This window comes from Molothrus aeneus, chromosome 1 (assembly GCF_037042795.1).
Source record: "Molothrus aeneus isolate 106 chromosome 1, BPBGC_Maene_1.0, whole genome shotgun sequence".
In the NCBI taxonomy this organism is placed as follows: domain Eukaryota; kingdom Metazoa; phylum Chordata; class Aves; order Passeriformes; family Icteridae; genus Molothrus; species Molothrus aeneus.
This window is the reverse complement of record NC_089646.1, coordinates 69257662-69272181: the sequence shown is the minus strand read 5'-3', so window position 1 is coordinate 69272181 and position 14520 is coordinate 69257662. Positions and strand designations below refer to the sequence as shown.

The following is a 14520-nucleotide window of genomic DNA, read 5'->3' as shown; positions in this document are numbered from 1 at the left end:
GAAGGAAAACAGTACAAGAGGAAAAAGGAAGGGGGTGTTGCATTTCCACATATACCTGTGATCTTTTGGTGTGGTTTGAGTATTGGTGTGTAACATTCTTGCTTTGTTTTGCAAGGTTAGAGGGCAGGAGAAAAATTCAGTTTCATAAAATTTTTGGTGTTGCTTTATTCCTCCCTCACTTCCTCACTAAGATGAAAGAAATTTTAGGTTTGCAAGCTGGTATACAACACTGTTTGACTTGTCTTTGGGTTAATATAAACAGAACAAAAAAAGCTACTGAGATTTTCAAGGGGAAGAATAAAGGTAATGAGAAAAGGCACTAGAGATGTTTTGGAATGTGTGGAGAAAGGCTTGTATTTTTCTGACATCCAGGCTGCATCCCTAGATGCTTGCTCCTCATGCAAGAGAGTCCTGTGCTGCCAAGGACAGGTCATCATTGTGTCCTGCTTTTATAAAAGTTTTATCCCTAATTGTCTAACAAATAAAAAGTGTCACCTTCTTAGATCTTGAGGCAAGTTCTGGGATCAATGGTTAAAGACATGAGCATGACTGAGGTGGCAATAGTGAGATACTACTCTTCTCACAGAATAGCTCATTTTCATGAGCTCAGGTAACCCCTTCTAAAGCTGCTTTTTGTAGCAAGACTAAGTTTCTGCGATGGTGTTATCTGAGGAAAGGTGGAGCAAGATGAACTGATTAAAGGTTCACTTCATAATTTTTATAGCATTAGCCTTAATCACACTGTGATCTCTGAGCTGTGTGGTCTCACTAGTCTTTGTCCATGATTCTTGTATTTTACTGTCAATTGACTATATTGAAGGGAGGGATGGGTCATTGCACTTGCTCTTGACTCGTGGTAGACTAATCAAAATCAGAAGCTGAGGTCATGTGGATCACTAACCCTCTCTCGGTTACTTGTACTTACAGCATTTGTACATACTTTAATGAGCTGAATTCTTTCTAATTTTCCTTTGCCTAGAGTGAATTTGCCATAAAAAAAACGTGAGGCAATTTTAGATTTTTGCCTATTTTAAATCTTAGATGACTGGAGTACAGGCTGGGAAAGTTACAGAATTACAGCAGCAGAGAGTACTAAGAGCCTGTCCTAACTAAAGCACATGCTGCTGGATGTTCTGTTTAGAATTCACTTCTTAGTGTAATTTGACAAGTGTTTCATAAGCTTGGCAAGAAAATGCTTATTTAACTTCTCCACCTTCCCCAAAAGGAAATTTCTACTAAGGCATGACATCTCCTATAAACTGCCATGAGTAATATATTCTGAACCGCTTTCAGATAAACAAGAGACCTTGCTATTCCTATCTGTAATAATTCACAGATAGAGAAGCTGATAAAGTAGTAAGAGCTTGAAGACTGTTATACAAACAAAACCTCTTGACTTTGTTCTTTAGAACTTATCAACTGTGGTGCATGTTCTGTGCCATGGTGTGTGTATTCTAGCAAAGCATCCAGAATGTATTTTTTAATAATGCTATTTTTTTATTAAATTGCAAAGTTGGTGAAATTATCTTGCTAGAGAAGAATACTAAAACAGGAACCTACTGGCTTTTTTTAACCTTCTGCTGTAAGGAAATGTGCCTTTCTCCATTTGATTTGAAAAAGGAAATAGTCTGGTGGTGTGGCTATAGAACTTTCTCTTTCTGCCTCTGATTGCAAAAGTAGTAGTAAAAAAATGAAAATAAAAAGTACAGTATTGAACAGCAGAATATTATGGTGGTGTTGAGACAACAGAATGAAAGTAATTATTTGTTTCTCTTGTTTCAGGTGTCAGAAATTACTTGAAAGAAGCATTAGTGAATATCATTGCTGTGCATGCAGAGGTGAGGAGAAACTTCAGATCATTTCATGCTTAAATTCATATGATTTCAGTGTACTTTTGCTGGTAAATCCCAGATTTTTTTTTTATTGAAGTGTCTTTGTTATAGATATGGTTTAGATTAGGTTTAGCCAACCTGTTATGCAACTGTTAACTTTTTTTATGGGCAGAAGGAGATGAGTAGTTCCTGTTTATCCTCTCTAACACTCCATTACACCTTTTTGTCTCCATTATCTGATAAAGAGGAAAGCCAAATGCTAAAGTTAAATTCTCCCTTTCCATGCAAATAATATATAGATATATAGCTAGTTATGATGCTCTCTTTCTCTGATTACCTTTTTTTTTTCCAAAACATCTGTAAATTACCTTCTGTTTCACCTTGAAGGAACTGTTCAACACATGCCACTCAGAGTGAAAAGCCAAGATATGTCAGTCTTTTACATACAATAGGAAAGCTAAACACAGAAACTTTTATAGTTCTTGTAAGCACAAATACTGTTTGAAATACCTAAGTAGTTAATGGCTACCTAGGCTAGGAAGTACATGTTAAAACATTGCTTATAACATAATAAACTCGGAGGGGCTGCAATTATTTAGCCTTTTGGGATTGTATGGAGGAATTTTCTATGGTTCTTTAAGTTAGAGCCTGTGTTTTACATAATCACTCTTCTAATCATCAAGAGTGTTAACAGATTACAGTTGCTCCTGGTAGAAGCATTGGTAGTAATATTTCTCTTACCTTCCAAAATACCATAAGTATGGCTGCTGTACCTTTTCCCTGTAATTAAAATATAATGAGATTCACTTGAGGCTTTGACTTGCAGTATTTTTTATACTATTTCAGTGTTAAATTATAGCAGAAGCATTTCCACAGAAGCATTGTGATTTTACCAAATGCTTCCAAATGAGGAAATAAGAAACACTAAAAACATATACCAACATGATAACAATTTTAATAATGTTTTTCAGTGTAGTGAAAATTGATTAAAATGGAAATTAGAGGTTTTGCTTTAAAAAATTCAAAGTAATTTGTGACTTATTGAGGTAGGCTTGTAAGCATGCATACTTGTTAAAATGCTGCAGCAAAAGGGTGCATTGCTGTGCACTCTTCATTGAGACCGATACCGATTCTGGCCTAAATAGCATTGCCTCTTAAATTTCTAGATGTGAAATATACAGAAACACGAGAAGGTGTGTCAAGACGAAACTCCCATTTCCACTGGTGAAATTCTGTTAAGCTGGGTCAGGTTTAAGTTTAGTTAGCTAGGCAGCAAGTTTCTGTATTTTGAAACAGCAAAAATTAACTATCAGATGAACAGCAAGGATAGACTGAAATGGAAAGAAAATTGTTTCTCTACCTTTGAATTCAAATTTAGCTGAAATCAAAATAAGGGCTTCAAATTTGTGATGAGTCACCCTTGCTGACAATTATTTTTCCTGGATTCTGTAAAGTAACTTCAGGAGTGCTCATTGCAGGCAGAAATACTCTCTTCTCAGTAGAAGATCTTAGGACATGTTCCTGGTATGTTTGTGTTGAATTGATCAGCAGTGTTTGGTGCTGAATAAGATGACCTCTTTCCAGCACTGGTAACAGCTGGTAGCTGCCATTTATGGAGTCACTGTGCTTGGCCTGTGGTGCAGACCTGCCTTTTGGAATGATCAGCCTTATGGAATGCCTGCTACACAATTCTTTATTTAAATCACTGAAAACTCTGTAGGAATCTTTCTTTCTTTGTTTTTTTTCTTGTTGATTTTTACACATATATATTAATATCTTCTGTCAGTTACTAATTTTCTTTGTCAGACATGGGATCTAAACTTTGTGTAAAAGCAAAGGTATTCCAGCAAAACAATCCACTACTTAATTCTTTAGAATCTTTCAAAACAGAAAGTGTGGAAATGTTTCAAAACTTTATACATCTCATTTTCCTTCTTGTACCACTCCAGTCACAAACTTAAGCTTACATAAACCAGTCCAACTTCATGTGTCATCTTCTTTCCCAGCCCTGTGCAGTTTAATGCAGCTTTATCATCACCTTTAAGCTTTGACACGAGTTTGGTGTGTCTAAGCTATAATCTCACTTCCTCCTATATTCCAACCTCTTGGCCTGCATTTTCCTGAATTCATTATAGAAAATCATACTTTCTTGTTTTTTAAATCCACAACAATTTCTCAGTTCTGTAAAACTCCCTTTAAGGAAAATTGGTATCTTCATACTTTGCTTCAAGCATAGATTTAATAACTTTGTGATGCAGTTACTATTCTGAATATGCAACTTTTACAAGTTATACAAATAAGTGGTTATAAAGATTGTTTTGATGCATGGGAAAACCAGTAAGGTTTAAATTTTTTTGCCAGGGAACTAATAAATGGCAGGAGTGGCAGAATCTAAATGAAAATCCATTGACACCCTCATACTCACACAGGCTGTCAAATGTTTATCTCTGCCACCGAGTATAACAACACTAGCCATTGGACAGTGGTCAAATATAAAGGAGTCTAGAAGAAATAGCAAAATATATGATGGGTAAACAGTGGCTGAATGTGTAACTGTCAGTCAGACACACAAATCTGAATTAAAGGTGCTATCTACAAGACGGCTGTCTGTTACAGAAACCTGACTACCTGCAACCATCAGCCAAAGGTACATATTTTGAAGTTTAGCTGCTTTTTTGTATAGCAAGAAGGTTATCACAAATCACATAGCCAAATTTGCTGCTAACAGAGGGGACTGGTCAAAGTGCCGGGCAAGCATCAAAAGACATCCTTCATATTCAAGTTTCTTTTGAATTTTTGTTATGTTGATAAAAATAAGTGAGATCTTTCAGTCAAAGATGTTTATGTTTTTTATTGAAATTTTAGTTTTTAAAATACTTCTGTTAATGCAGGTGTTGTGCTCATGGTTCTTCTTTCATTAAACTTAGGTGTTTACCATTTCTAAAGACTTGGTTCCTCGGGTAATGTCAAGGGTTGTAGAAGCAGTCTCTGAAGAACTGAGTCGACTGATGCAGTGTGTTTCATCCTTCAGCAAAAATGGAGCTTTACAGGTACCTGAATACTTTGTACTGTCAAACATCTGAATGTAGAAAACTGAGAATAACAGACAGAGGTATAATCTGGGCATTCGATTTATTGTAGCAGTGAAAGCAAGGAGATAAAAAGGATTCGTTACAACCTATTTCAGATTTATGAATGAATACCCTTTGGGATACTGGTTCTTGGGTTTATTATATTTTAGGGTTATCTTTGTGTTAGACAGCATTAAAAGGCTACCTATATTCTATGAAATAAAAAGCATCATAGTGATATCTCTTTGAAATGTTGTCAAATACTCTCTTTGGCCTGACATAAAAAATCACTTTAAAAGCCAAAAACAATGTAGTGATATTTTGAGATTTAAAAATCCCTAAAACAGAATGCAGTAGGATCTTGTAGGACTTTGCAGGACTAGTCACTTGTTTGTTTTACTCTCTCTAAAATATGTTGTTGTAACATGGGCAGAATAGCTTTGCTGTCTTTATTTACAGCTGGATTGGTGTTGCTATTGGGTAAGCTTTAAAAGACTCTAAGAAAAACACTTTTTTATAAAAAATCCCTTTGAGTCAGATTGCTATGGCTGTAACAGAAAAAGAGCAAACTCCCTATTTTCGTTGTACGTGACAGCATTCTTGCATTATGATGGGAAAATAATATCCAGTGGTAAGCCTTGTTTTCCAATTGCTGCTAGTAATGGCATTGGAGAGAGAATTAGTATAGGAAGATCACAGCCAAGTAAGATTGACTCTGTATTTAAACCAAATCTATGAATAACAACAAAGCTATGCCTATATCCTTTTTGTCCGATTAAACAACTGTAGGGACTTGCTGCCTAAGCCTGTAATTGAAAGGCTTTTTTCTCCTTACTGTAAGTTTGTCACTTATGGTCATTTTCTGTTCCTCTGAACGTGGAAAATCCTGTCTAACAGACAGCAGCAGTGTGAGAGTCATCCAAGCCTTGCTAGACTGAACAAAAAATTCTCATTCAAGCCTCACTCTGTATTCCTACATCCCATGACCCACAGTTTTGCAGGGCTTGCCCTTCCACCAGGTTCACTTAGGCTGTGATACTTGAGAAGGGGGGTACTGGTACCTCCTAAAATGTAGAAAAGACTCCAGAATCTTAGGCATAGGACTTCAAAAAGTCCACAACTCCTGAGCTTGGAGCACTATATAAAAAGAGGTAAAATACTGTGTGTTGAGAAAAGCATTTCTGATGAGTATAAAATTTGAGGTGGCTATGTTATATTTTGTGCCAGAAAGTTCTAGCTCTAAAAAAGCATACATTTTACTGGTCTTCCTACCTAGAGGAGGGGTGAGGGAGATAGCTAAAAGCCAAAGGCTTCCATTAGATGTGGAATTAGTTGTCTGTGTTGCATTGTTAAATGTTCTGTTTTGGAAGATTAACGTTGTGTGTGCATGTAGATCAGTTACTGTAATGTCTAACTGGATTAAATTTCATATTTATGCTTAAAAGAACAAAATGTTATTTTTTATGAAGTTCACTTTGTATTTTTAAATGAAATTATTTCATGGTCTACCAGAATGTTTCTATTTCATATAAAAGTTGTGATGATAGTGCTTACTTTTCAAACACCAATAGAGGATCTATGAAGTTTGTTTAATCTGAGAGTTCAGTTTCCTCCACAGTTTGCCTAAGTGAAAATTAATACCTGGGCACACAGAACAGTGCAGGAATAAAATCCCCAAGCTCTTGTGCCTGCCATGTGACACAAAAGAAACAAAGTACAATCATTCTGCTTCCTCATCTGATGAAAAAAAAAAAATTAATTCACCAGAAGAACCAAGCACAAAATGTGTATTGGCAGATTTTTGTACTTTTGTGTTTCCTTTCTCCCTGGCTAAGCAGTGCTGTGAGAAGTTAAGCTCACTGTATTTAATTTTTTAAAAAAAGAAGAAAAAAGTTGCATCTGTCTTGCTATCACAGTACAGAAAAGGTGAAACAGAACTGAAGATTTGTTACTGTTACTGAGAGACAAACCAGTGTTTTTTAACTACTACACAGTGACCATGTAAACAGTTTGACTTGAATCAAAAGTATGAAATTGTTCCTTTGAGCAGTCTCCTGACAGAGTAGCATGGCAACAAAGAATACAGGAAATAAACTGTTAGAAGCCAAGGCTGCTTACAAGGGCAGCGTGCAATAGTGTTTGCCTCTCAAGAAGGTGAAGCTTTGGGATACTTGTATCCACTTGGTGAAAGGGCATTGTGTCGTCATTGTTTCAATATTTTCAATACTTGTATTTCTGTCTTTAGGCAAAACTTGAAATCTGTGCATTGAGGGATACCGTGGCCATATACCTAACACCTGAAAGCAAGTAAGATGTGCTGTAATGTCACTTTTTGCAGAGTAATGGAATCCTTGGTAAACATGCAAAAACACATACTGTAAATGTAGAATGAGGGAATTTTGCTTCAAATAGAATATGTGATCTGCTGTGTGAATATACAAAAACCAGAAGCCTAGCAAGATTTTATCAGTTGAAAGAAAATAGGGGGTTTTTTGTTGTTTTTTACTTCGACTTTTAGACACAAACCAGTATTTGCCACCAAAAACAAATTGTAAAACTTCTTAACAGCAGTACAACTGGTGAGGATAATTATGCTAAAGCCAGACACAAGCAGATCTTGATGAGTTGTATCCATTTTTTCGCAGCAATCTCATAAAACATAAATAACCTGCCAGATTGATCAGAGGGTCTACAGATCCAGCTACTGGCAGGGCCCCCTTATAGGGATATGGAGAATTAGGGTTCTCCATAAGGCTTATACAATACCCTGCTCCTTCTCCACACGCTAATCAGGGAAAGGGAATTCAGCTTCACACTGTCTCCTAGAGTCAATGCCTTTAAAAGGCTTTCAGCAATTTATCATTTCTCACTGAGGCAAGACCAAAGATAAATAGTGTGGGGGACACTCACACACATTAATATAGAGGGAGAAGGAAAAGCATTAGCACCATCAATGGTTGATGCAGCCAAGGCATGTAAAAACAGGCTATCATAGCTTTCAGCAGTTTTGAGTAAAGCTGATTGATTGAAATTTCTAGGTGATTATGGTGGGGATTGGATATGGGCAGATTCATTCATTATTTTAATTACCTTCACTTCTTTTAAGATTGGCATTATATGTCCCTGCAGGTGGTAATTTGATCATCTTACAAATCAACAGTTTTGTAGGAGACATTGCCGTCTTAATGTGTCTTCATAGAGTCACACATAGTGTCCCCTGGTGTCACTGCATTCCAATTCAGAGTACTCACTTCCCTATTCTGATAGTGACAAAGGCCTCTAAAAGAAAAACTACTAAAAGAAAACTACTGGGCAGTTTTCTGGGCAGAAAACTAGGGCTCAAATTGGATAAAATTGAAATTATATTGTCTGTCATAGGGCAAAGTACAGTGAACCCTTAAAGCCAGAGCTTCATGGAGGTGTTTTTTATTGTTGGACTTGTAAATAGTAGTAGTTGCCATAAGTCACCATATTAATCTTTTGCTGACAAGATTCTACCTATCTGTGCAGGTCCTGCATTGTTCCCTCATTTCTGTTCCACTCCTGTTGCCCAGAGCGGGGTGGGAACCCCATCTTTGGAGTTACTCAACACTTGACTGGATAATGGCCCAAAGAAACCTCCTCTAACCTTGAAATCAGCCCTGCTTTGAGATCAGGGTTGGACCTAAAGTCCCTTCCAACCTAAAATATTCTACGACTATGTTACCTTAGTGCAAACCCACTGGAATACTCTTTGTAGGCACTCTTGTGTAAGGCGGAATGCAGTGGTCTGTCTACTAAGCACAGAGAGACAAAATCAGTGTTTTATCTGTTCTTCATATACTGATTGATGGTCACTTAGTTTTAGGCAGAAGGCAGGCTAGCCTCTACCTGTTAATTTTTGAACAGTCCAGGACATGACAGTCTTCAGTGAGCTGCTGATTAAACATTTCCTGTTGATGTATGATGTACATCACATTAGGAATATCAAGACACATGCTTGACCCCATGACTATTTTATATTCAATTTGCATATGCATATCAGGTCTCAGGTAAATATTTTGTCAATTTATTGAAATAAAGGATGGATAAAATATAGCATCTTTCCATAGGATTTATAGAGAGAAACTGTAAATGCTGAGTCTTGTACTAGCAGAATATGAGTATTTTTGTTTTCCTTGTAGATCAAGCTTTAAGCAAGCTTTGGAAGCCTTGCCTCAGCTCTCAAGTGGAACTGACAGAAAGTGAGTATATTGCAACCTGTTGTTTCCTTTATGGTCTTTGGAGCCATTGCTTTTTACTCTTGTAAGAAAACCCTGATATAAAAGGATTAACTTTCACCATATTTGACCCTTCTGAATTACAGAGCAGAAGCCTTTTTGGACAGAGCCGTGAAAAAGCTCAGTCCTTTCCTTGTTCATGGCCTGTTAAATTACCTAGAGGAGCCAATGGCTTTGTGACATATCCTGCTTGCCCATCCTATCTTCTCAGTTCAGTGTAGCTTTGTATTTGTCTTGTAGTATCTGTCTTCTTTACTCTTCCTTGATAATCTTAAGGTTTCTGTGAGTTCCATTGTATTGTTTTACTGAATTAAGTAGCAATTAAAAAAATGGCCAAGAACAAAGTTCAGGCTTTTGCAAGCTGATGTATGGGGAACTCATAAAACTGGCATGTTTCCTTTAAAAAACAAATAAAGAGGGTCTGTGGCTCTTTCTTAACATCAGGAGGAGGAATTTTGGATTCTTCCTTTTCCACCACCACGACCTTTGACAAACAGCCAGATACTTGATAGTCTATTTTACAACCACAGCATAATGAAGAGTACAACTAGGACAGATTTGTAATGAGTAGAGTAGTAAGTAAGTACAGATGGCTTGAACTAGAGATTGGTTTCATTGTACTTTCCTGCATCAAATCAGTTTGCACTTAGCAGTCAAAATTTAGAATATTTTGTAGACACATAAAGAGACTGTGCAGCTAATGGTCTGTGGTCTGTGCCTTCTTCCAGAAGTCCTCTGTCTATGTAGTCAAACCTGCTCTTCTCTAGTCACAACAAGTCTCAAGATACCTCCTCATCTTACTTAGATCTTACGCTTCATTAAAGTTAAAAATCAGTTTTGAGTAAGGAGAGATCTTTTAACTCAAATTTTCCAAAACACCTGTAGAAATTTTTTTTTCACTTAGTCACAAGCATCTGAGCTTCCTGAGACAAATGAGAATCAAGAATTTCATCATTATTACTTCTGCCTCAGTGTTTTGAGCCCCAGACAGTGCAGAATTTGTTCTGTTTCCCAGGTCACTACACGGCAATTGTCATTTTTCCAGGCAGGTGATTGTAATCTACATGTATTTGTGTAAAATAACATATTTATGCTCTCACTGAGAGCTGTTTGTGTGCTCATTCACAATCACTAGTATGATGCTAAATTATTACATGGACATGATCCTTTTCCTGAGGACCCGCTGAGGAAGCAGATACTGATTTTCTGGTTTAAGTTGCTATTCTTGGACTCGTTTGTTTTTTTTAACACACACTGTAATTTTGTTTTTTCTGTTACTGGGCTGTTCAGTAATGCTGCATGCCAAAAAGTTCAGGTGATACATGTCTGCCCTATATGGCTCGCATTTGAAATAGGGCAGAAAATTCAGAGATCACATTATTCCCTAGATTAAGGAGAAAGTAAAAGACCCAGCCAAGACTGTAAAACAACTTAAAGCATCTCCAGTGTTACAATCAATATTTTCTACAGCAGGCCCATCAACACCATTGCTCCCACATCTGTGGTTTGTGGATTATAGTAGATACTATCCCCTGCACGAGGTATTTTCTTGACAGCTGGGTAGATGTAAATTAACTATTGTTATGTCCCCAAATGAACTCATACACAGTTTGTCTGTTAGGGACAAAACAACATGACTGTGGTGAATTAACGTTTCTCCTGGAACAGTAAAAATATCTCTGATCTTTCAATCATAATACTTAAGAGAAATCTACAAATACCTTCCAAAGACAAGGCTGAGAACCCAAATTTGCAATTCAGCTACACAAGAAAAGCAGACAGGATACCTGAAGTCTCAGACAGAATAATCAAAACTTGTAGTAATTGTTCCCTTTCCAGAATTTTCTAAAGTTGTAACTGTTTTCCCTTTACAGGTTACTAGAAGAGCTGCTAAACAAATTCAAAAGCAGCATGCACTTGCAGCTTACCTGTTTCCAAGCTTCTTCATCAGCCATGATGAAAACATAGACAACAACACAATACAGACAAATGTGTTTAAACATTGTACATTTTTCTGGACTACTTCAATTCCTTTGAACACCCTAAAAAAGCTAAAAAGAATTCCACTGGAAAATAAATTGAGATACAACTTTCTCAGTAATGTTATGGGGTGTCCTGCTGAGTGAGACTTGTGTTCCTACATACTTTGATAAAATGATTTTCTGTCTACTGTATTTCACTCTGTGGAGGGAATTAAGTCAATTTTGTTTACATACATTTGCTCATGAAGAAATATTCATTACTGTTCTGTAGTCTCAGTTTCACTTGTTAAAAATACATTGAAATGTATTTTTAGCAAATGTCAAATTTGAGTATTAGTCATATTGTTCAGTGTATCAATTTAATTTCTAGGTGTAGAGTGATACTGAAGTGACTGGAAGACACAAATTCTATAAAGTATTGAAAAGTATGTAATAAGCGTTGCCCCCTAGAGCTGACTAATTAATGTCCAGATACCGTATTAAGTACACTGCTTCTTTTGCATTTAAAAATGGTAACTTTTTTTTTTTTTCTGTTCTCATCTATAGTTTTGGTGTTTGTAAGTCTGATTTCTTGGGGTTTTTTATTTCTTAACTATTTTTAACTAAACATGTTACCGCCTTTCATGTTTCTCCCTTCTATTTGAGTATTGATAGTAACCTTCACATCTGAAATCTACTTTCATTGGCAATTAACACAAAAGCACTCAGAGTTTATAAGATCAGTAGAAAAAATGTCCGGGTAAAATACTCTTTGGTGTTAAGGAGTAGAATAGTTAATAGCTTCTCACATAGTAAGGAGGAGCACAATACATCATTCATTTTGCTTCTTCCTTCTTACTCTTCTTGTCTTTCCTTGCTCTTACAGGCTTACTACCACCATCTTCCTCTTGTTAGTCAGTCCTCTTTTCCTATTTGCTCCACTAGTTATTGGATTTGTATGGGGGGAAATAGGGATTCAGGAGAGAAGAACAATTTTGCTGCCATTGTTTTGGGGGGTAACAAATGGGTTTAATTTTATAATTGATATCATGGCTTGGAATTAAATAATGCAGTAATAATATATTCTTTCTGTAATTACAGTCATTTTGGGTGAATCATTTCAGGAATATTGCACAGTTTTCAAACAATTTCTTAGTGTCAGCTCATTTATTCTGCCAGTTCAATTATGTGCTTTAAAAATGCAGTGTACAATTCCTATAAAATGTAATTTTGGAGAAAGTTTGATGCACACGTAGTTACTTGTTAAAAAGTTTTGTTTAAGTAGTAGAAGCATGTTAAATGGAAGTATCAGGCTTCAAATATATGTTATTATCATTAAGCACCTGGAGCAATGTTGTTTTGTTAAGTGTTGTCCATTCTGCGGTGGTCATAGTCTCAACTGCTGATATTAACTGAAATAGTCATCCAGTTCTGTAAAATATGTCACTTCAGAATAATAAAATATTAAGAGATATGGTCAAAAGCTCTTCTTGAATTCCTCATTTTTCCAAGAAATATTATTTCTTGCCAGTCTACAATTTCTGTATTCATATCAGACATGTTCTAAGTATTGAAAACCTATTCTGTTATCTGTACTGTCTATATACATATTCAGACATCTCTTTATTGTAAGATCATTCTCTTACTCATCTTTTGCTGCAGCAGCTTGTTGCTTGTCTTTAAAACCTGAAGTCAGACTGCTTCTCTGAAGTAACTTACGCTTCGGAACATCTCGTTGACGGCAACAAGAATAATGTGGAATCGATCAAAACGTTCCTTGAATCCCATCTGATATGACTGAATGTTCACAGTCAAGTCAGAGCACTGCTTTTGAATAAATCCACTTTGTGGATTAAGGAAGTCAGTGAGCATCATGCTGCAACAGGAGGTATTGGAATCCCTTTGCATGGAGGGGATGCTGGGACTGCTGAGGCTTCATAGCCAATGTACAGCAGGCTGCAGTTCCTCTGAAAAGAACATTAAAAAAACAAGAAGTGGTCAGTGTGGGTTTTGCAATAAAAAACTGTTGGAAGATACAATTGAGTTTAAAAAGGGTTGTTGAAAGTGGGAAAAGACAGGGAGACCACACCAGAATACACCATCAGTTACAGCTTGCAGAGAAGAGACACAGCAAGGAAATCAAAGTAACAGAAGTGAAAGGCTCTGACATTTAAAGCAAGGTAAATGCTGAAAACAGTACAAGGGAAAATAAAGTGGATTATTACATGAACCTTGAACCTCTAGAAAGATCTAAAATGGATACAAACTAGAAAAAATTGTCACTGAATTAAAAACCTAGAGTGCTTTATTTCTTGCATAAGTGAAAAATATAGAAAGTAATAAGGCGGTAAAATATATCTGACTTAAAGACTTACAGGAAAACACAACCATAATATGCTGTGTTGAGATATTCAGCCTCTGGAGATGCTGAGGCATTCTTCTATTACTGTATTTTGACATTTATTTTGAATAGCCATGAGTAGCTCAGGAGGTAGGCAAAGAGGAAATAAAAAACAAATGCTGCATCAATGTAATTAGGGAACAACACAAGAAAAAAAGTTTTAATCCCCCTGTCAAGTGATGGGGAAAAAAAATGCATAAATATAGGGAAAAGTCACTACATATCTGGGGGTTGACTTAATGGAATAACTCAAATAAGTAGCATGAAAGAAGGAAGAAATCCTGTTCCTTCTCACTCACAAAAGGTTTTTTTAGTTGACGTTCTTTAGAGCATTTATGAAATGTGCTCATAGTGTGTCATTGTCCAAATTTAACATGTTCCTATAGCTTTTTAAAATCCACATGGTTTATTAATAAAGAAAGAACCACAGTCCTGCTACTTTTCATGGCTGTGCTGAATTTTAAGGATAAGAAAAGGCATGAGATGACTGAGGATCAGGCAGGTTGAATTCTGTGTGCTAAACCCCTTACATATTCCCAGGACTCTGACCAGTTTAATTGCACTGTATGGCAACAGAGGAGGAAATAAGAAGCAGTTGTGCTTTGCAGGGGGCTTTTGGCTGCTCCATAACGTGTGACTGTTGGCCTTATAAAATAGGTCCAGTCTCTCTCAACCTTTGCCAAAACTATTGCATCTCCCTGAAGAGAGGGTATTTTATGGTGAAGGTGAGATTGATTTTTTTATTTTTTGTTTTCTACCCAGGCAGCCTTTCTCCATCCAGAACCAAAAAAACATTTCTGATGCACTAGCATGTTTCCCTGCTCTATTGGTAAGTAGTGAGATACAGATAGAACAGGCCTATGTATGTCCAGGGGAAAAAAAACAAGAATTGTTGCTATAAAAGGCAGAGGTAATGGCAATATTCTCAGATATCATGATAGAAGAATTTCATGGAGCTCTTTCACTGTTGAGCCTGAGAAGCAAAAAATCCCTCAC

The 14520-nt window shown here is 36.5% G+C and overlaps 1 protein-coding gene across 1 annotated transcript in view; it reads left to right on the top strand.

Moving 5' to 3' along the window:
* The window catches only part of EXOC2 (exocyst complex component 2), a 126316-nt gene extending 113710 nt beyond the window's left edge, over positions 1–12606 (top strand). Inside the window, exons 24-28 of the mRNA XM_066559032.1 lie at positions 1783–1838; positions 4760–4882; positions 7149–7210; positions 9067–9126; positions 11037–12606. Coding sequence (XP_066415129.1) covers positions 1783–1838; positions 4760–4882; positions 7149–7210; positions 9067–9126; positions 11037–11130 — 395 coding nt within the window. The 3' untranslated portion in view covers positions 11131–12606. The remainder of the gene's footprint in view (positions 1–1782; positions 1839–4759; positions 4883–7148; positions 7211–9066; positions 9127–11036) is intronic.
* The last annotated feature ends 1914 nt before the right edge of the window (positions 12607–14520 follow it).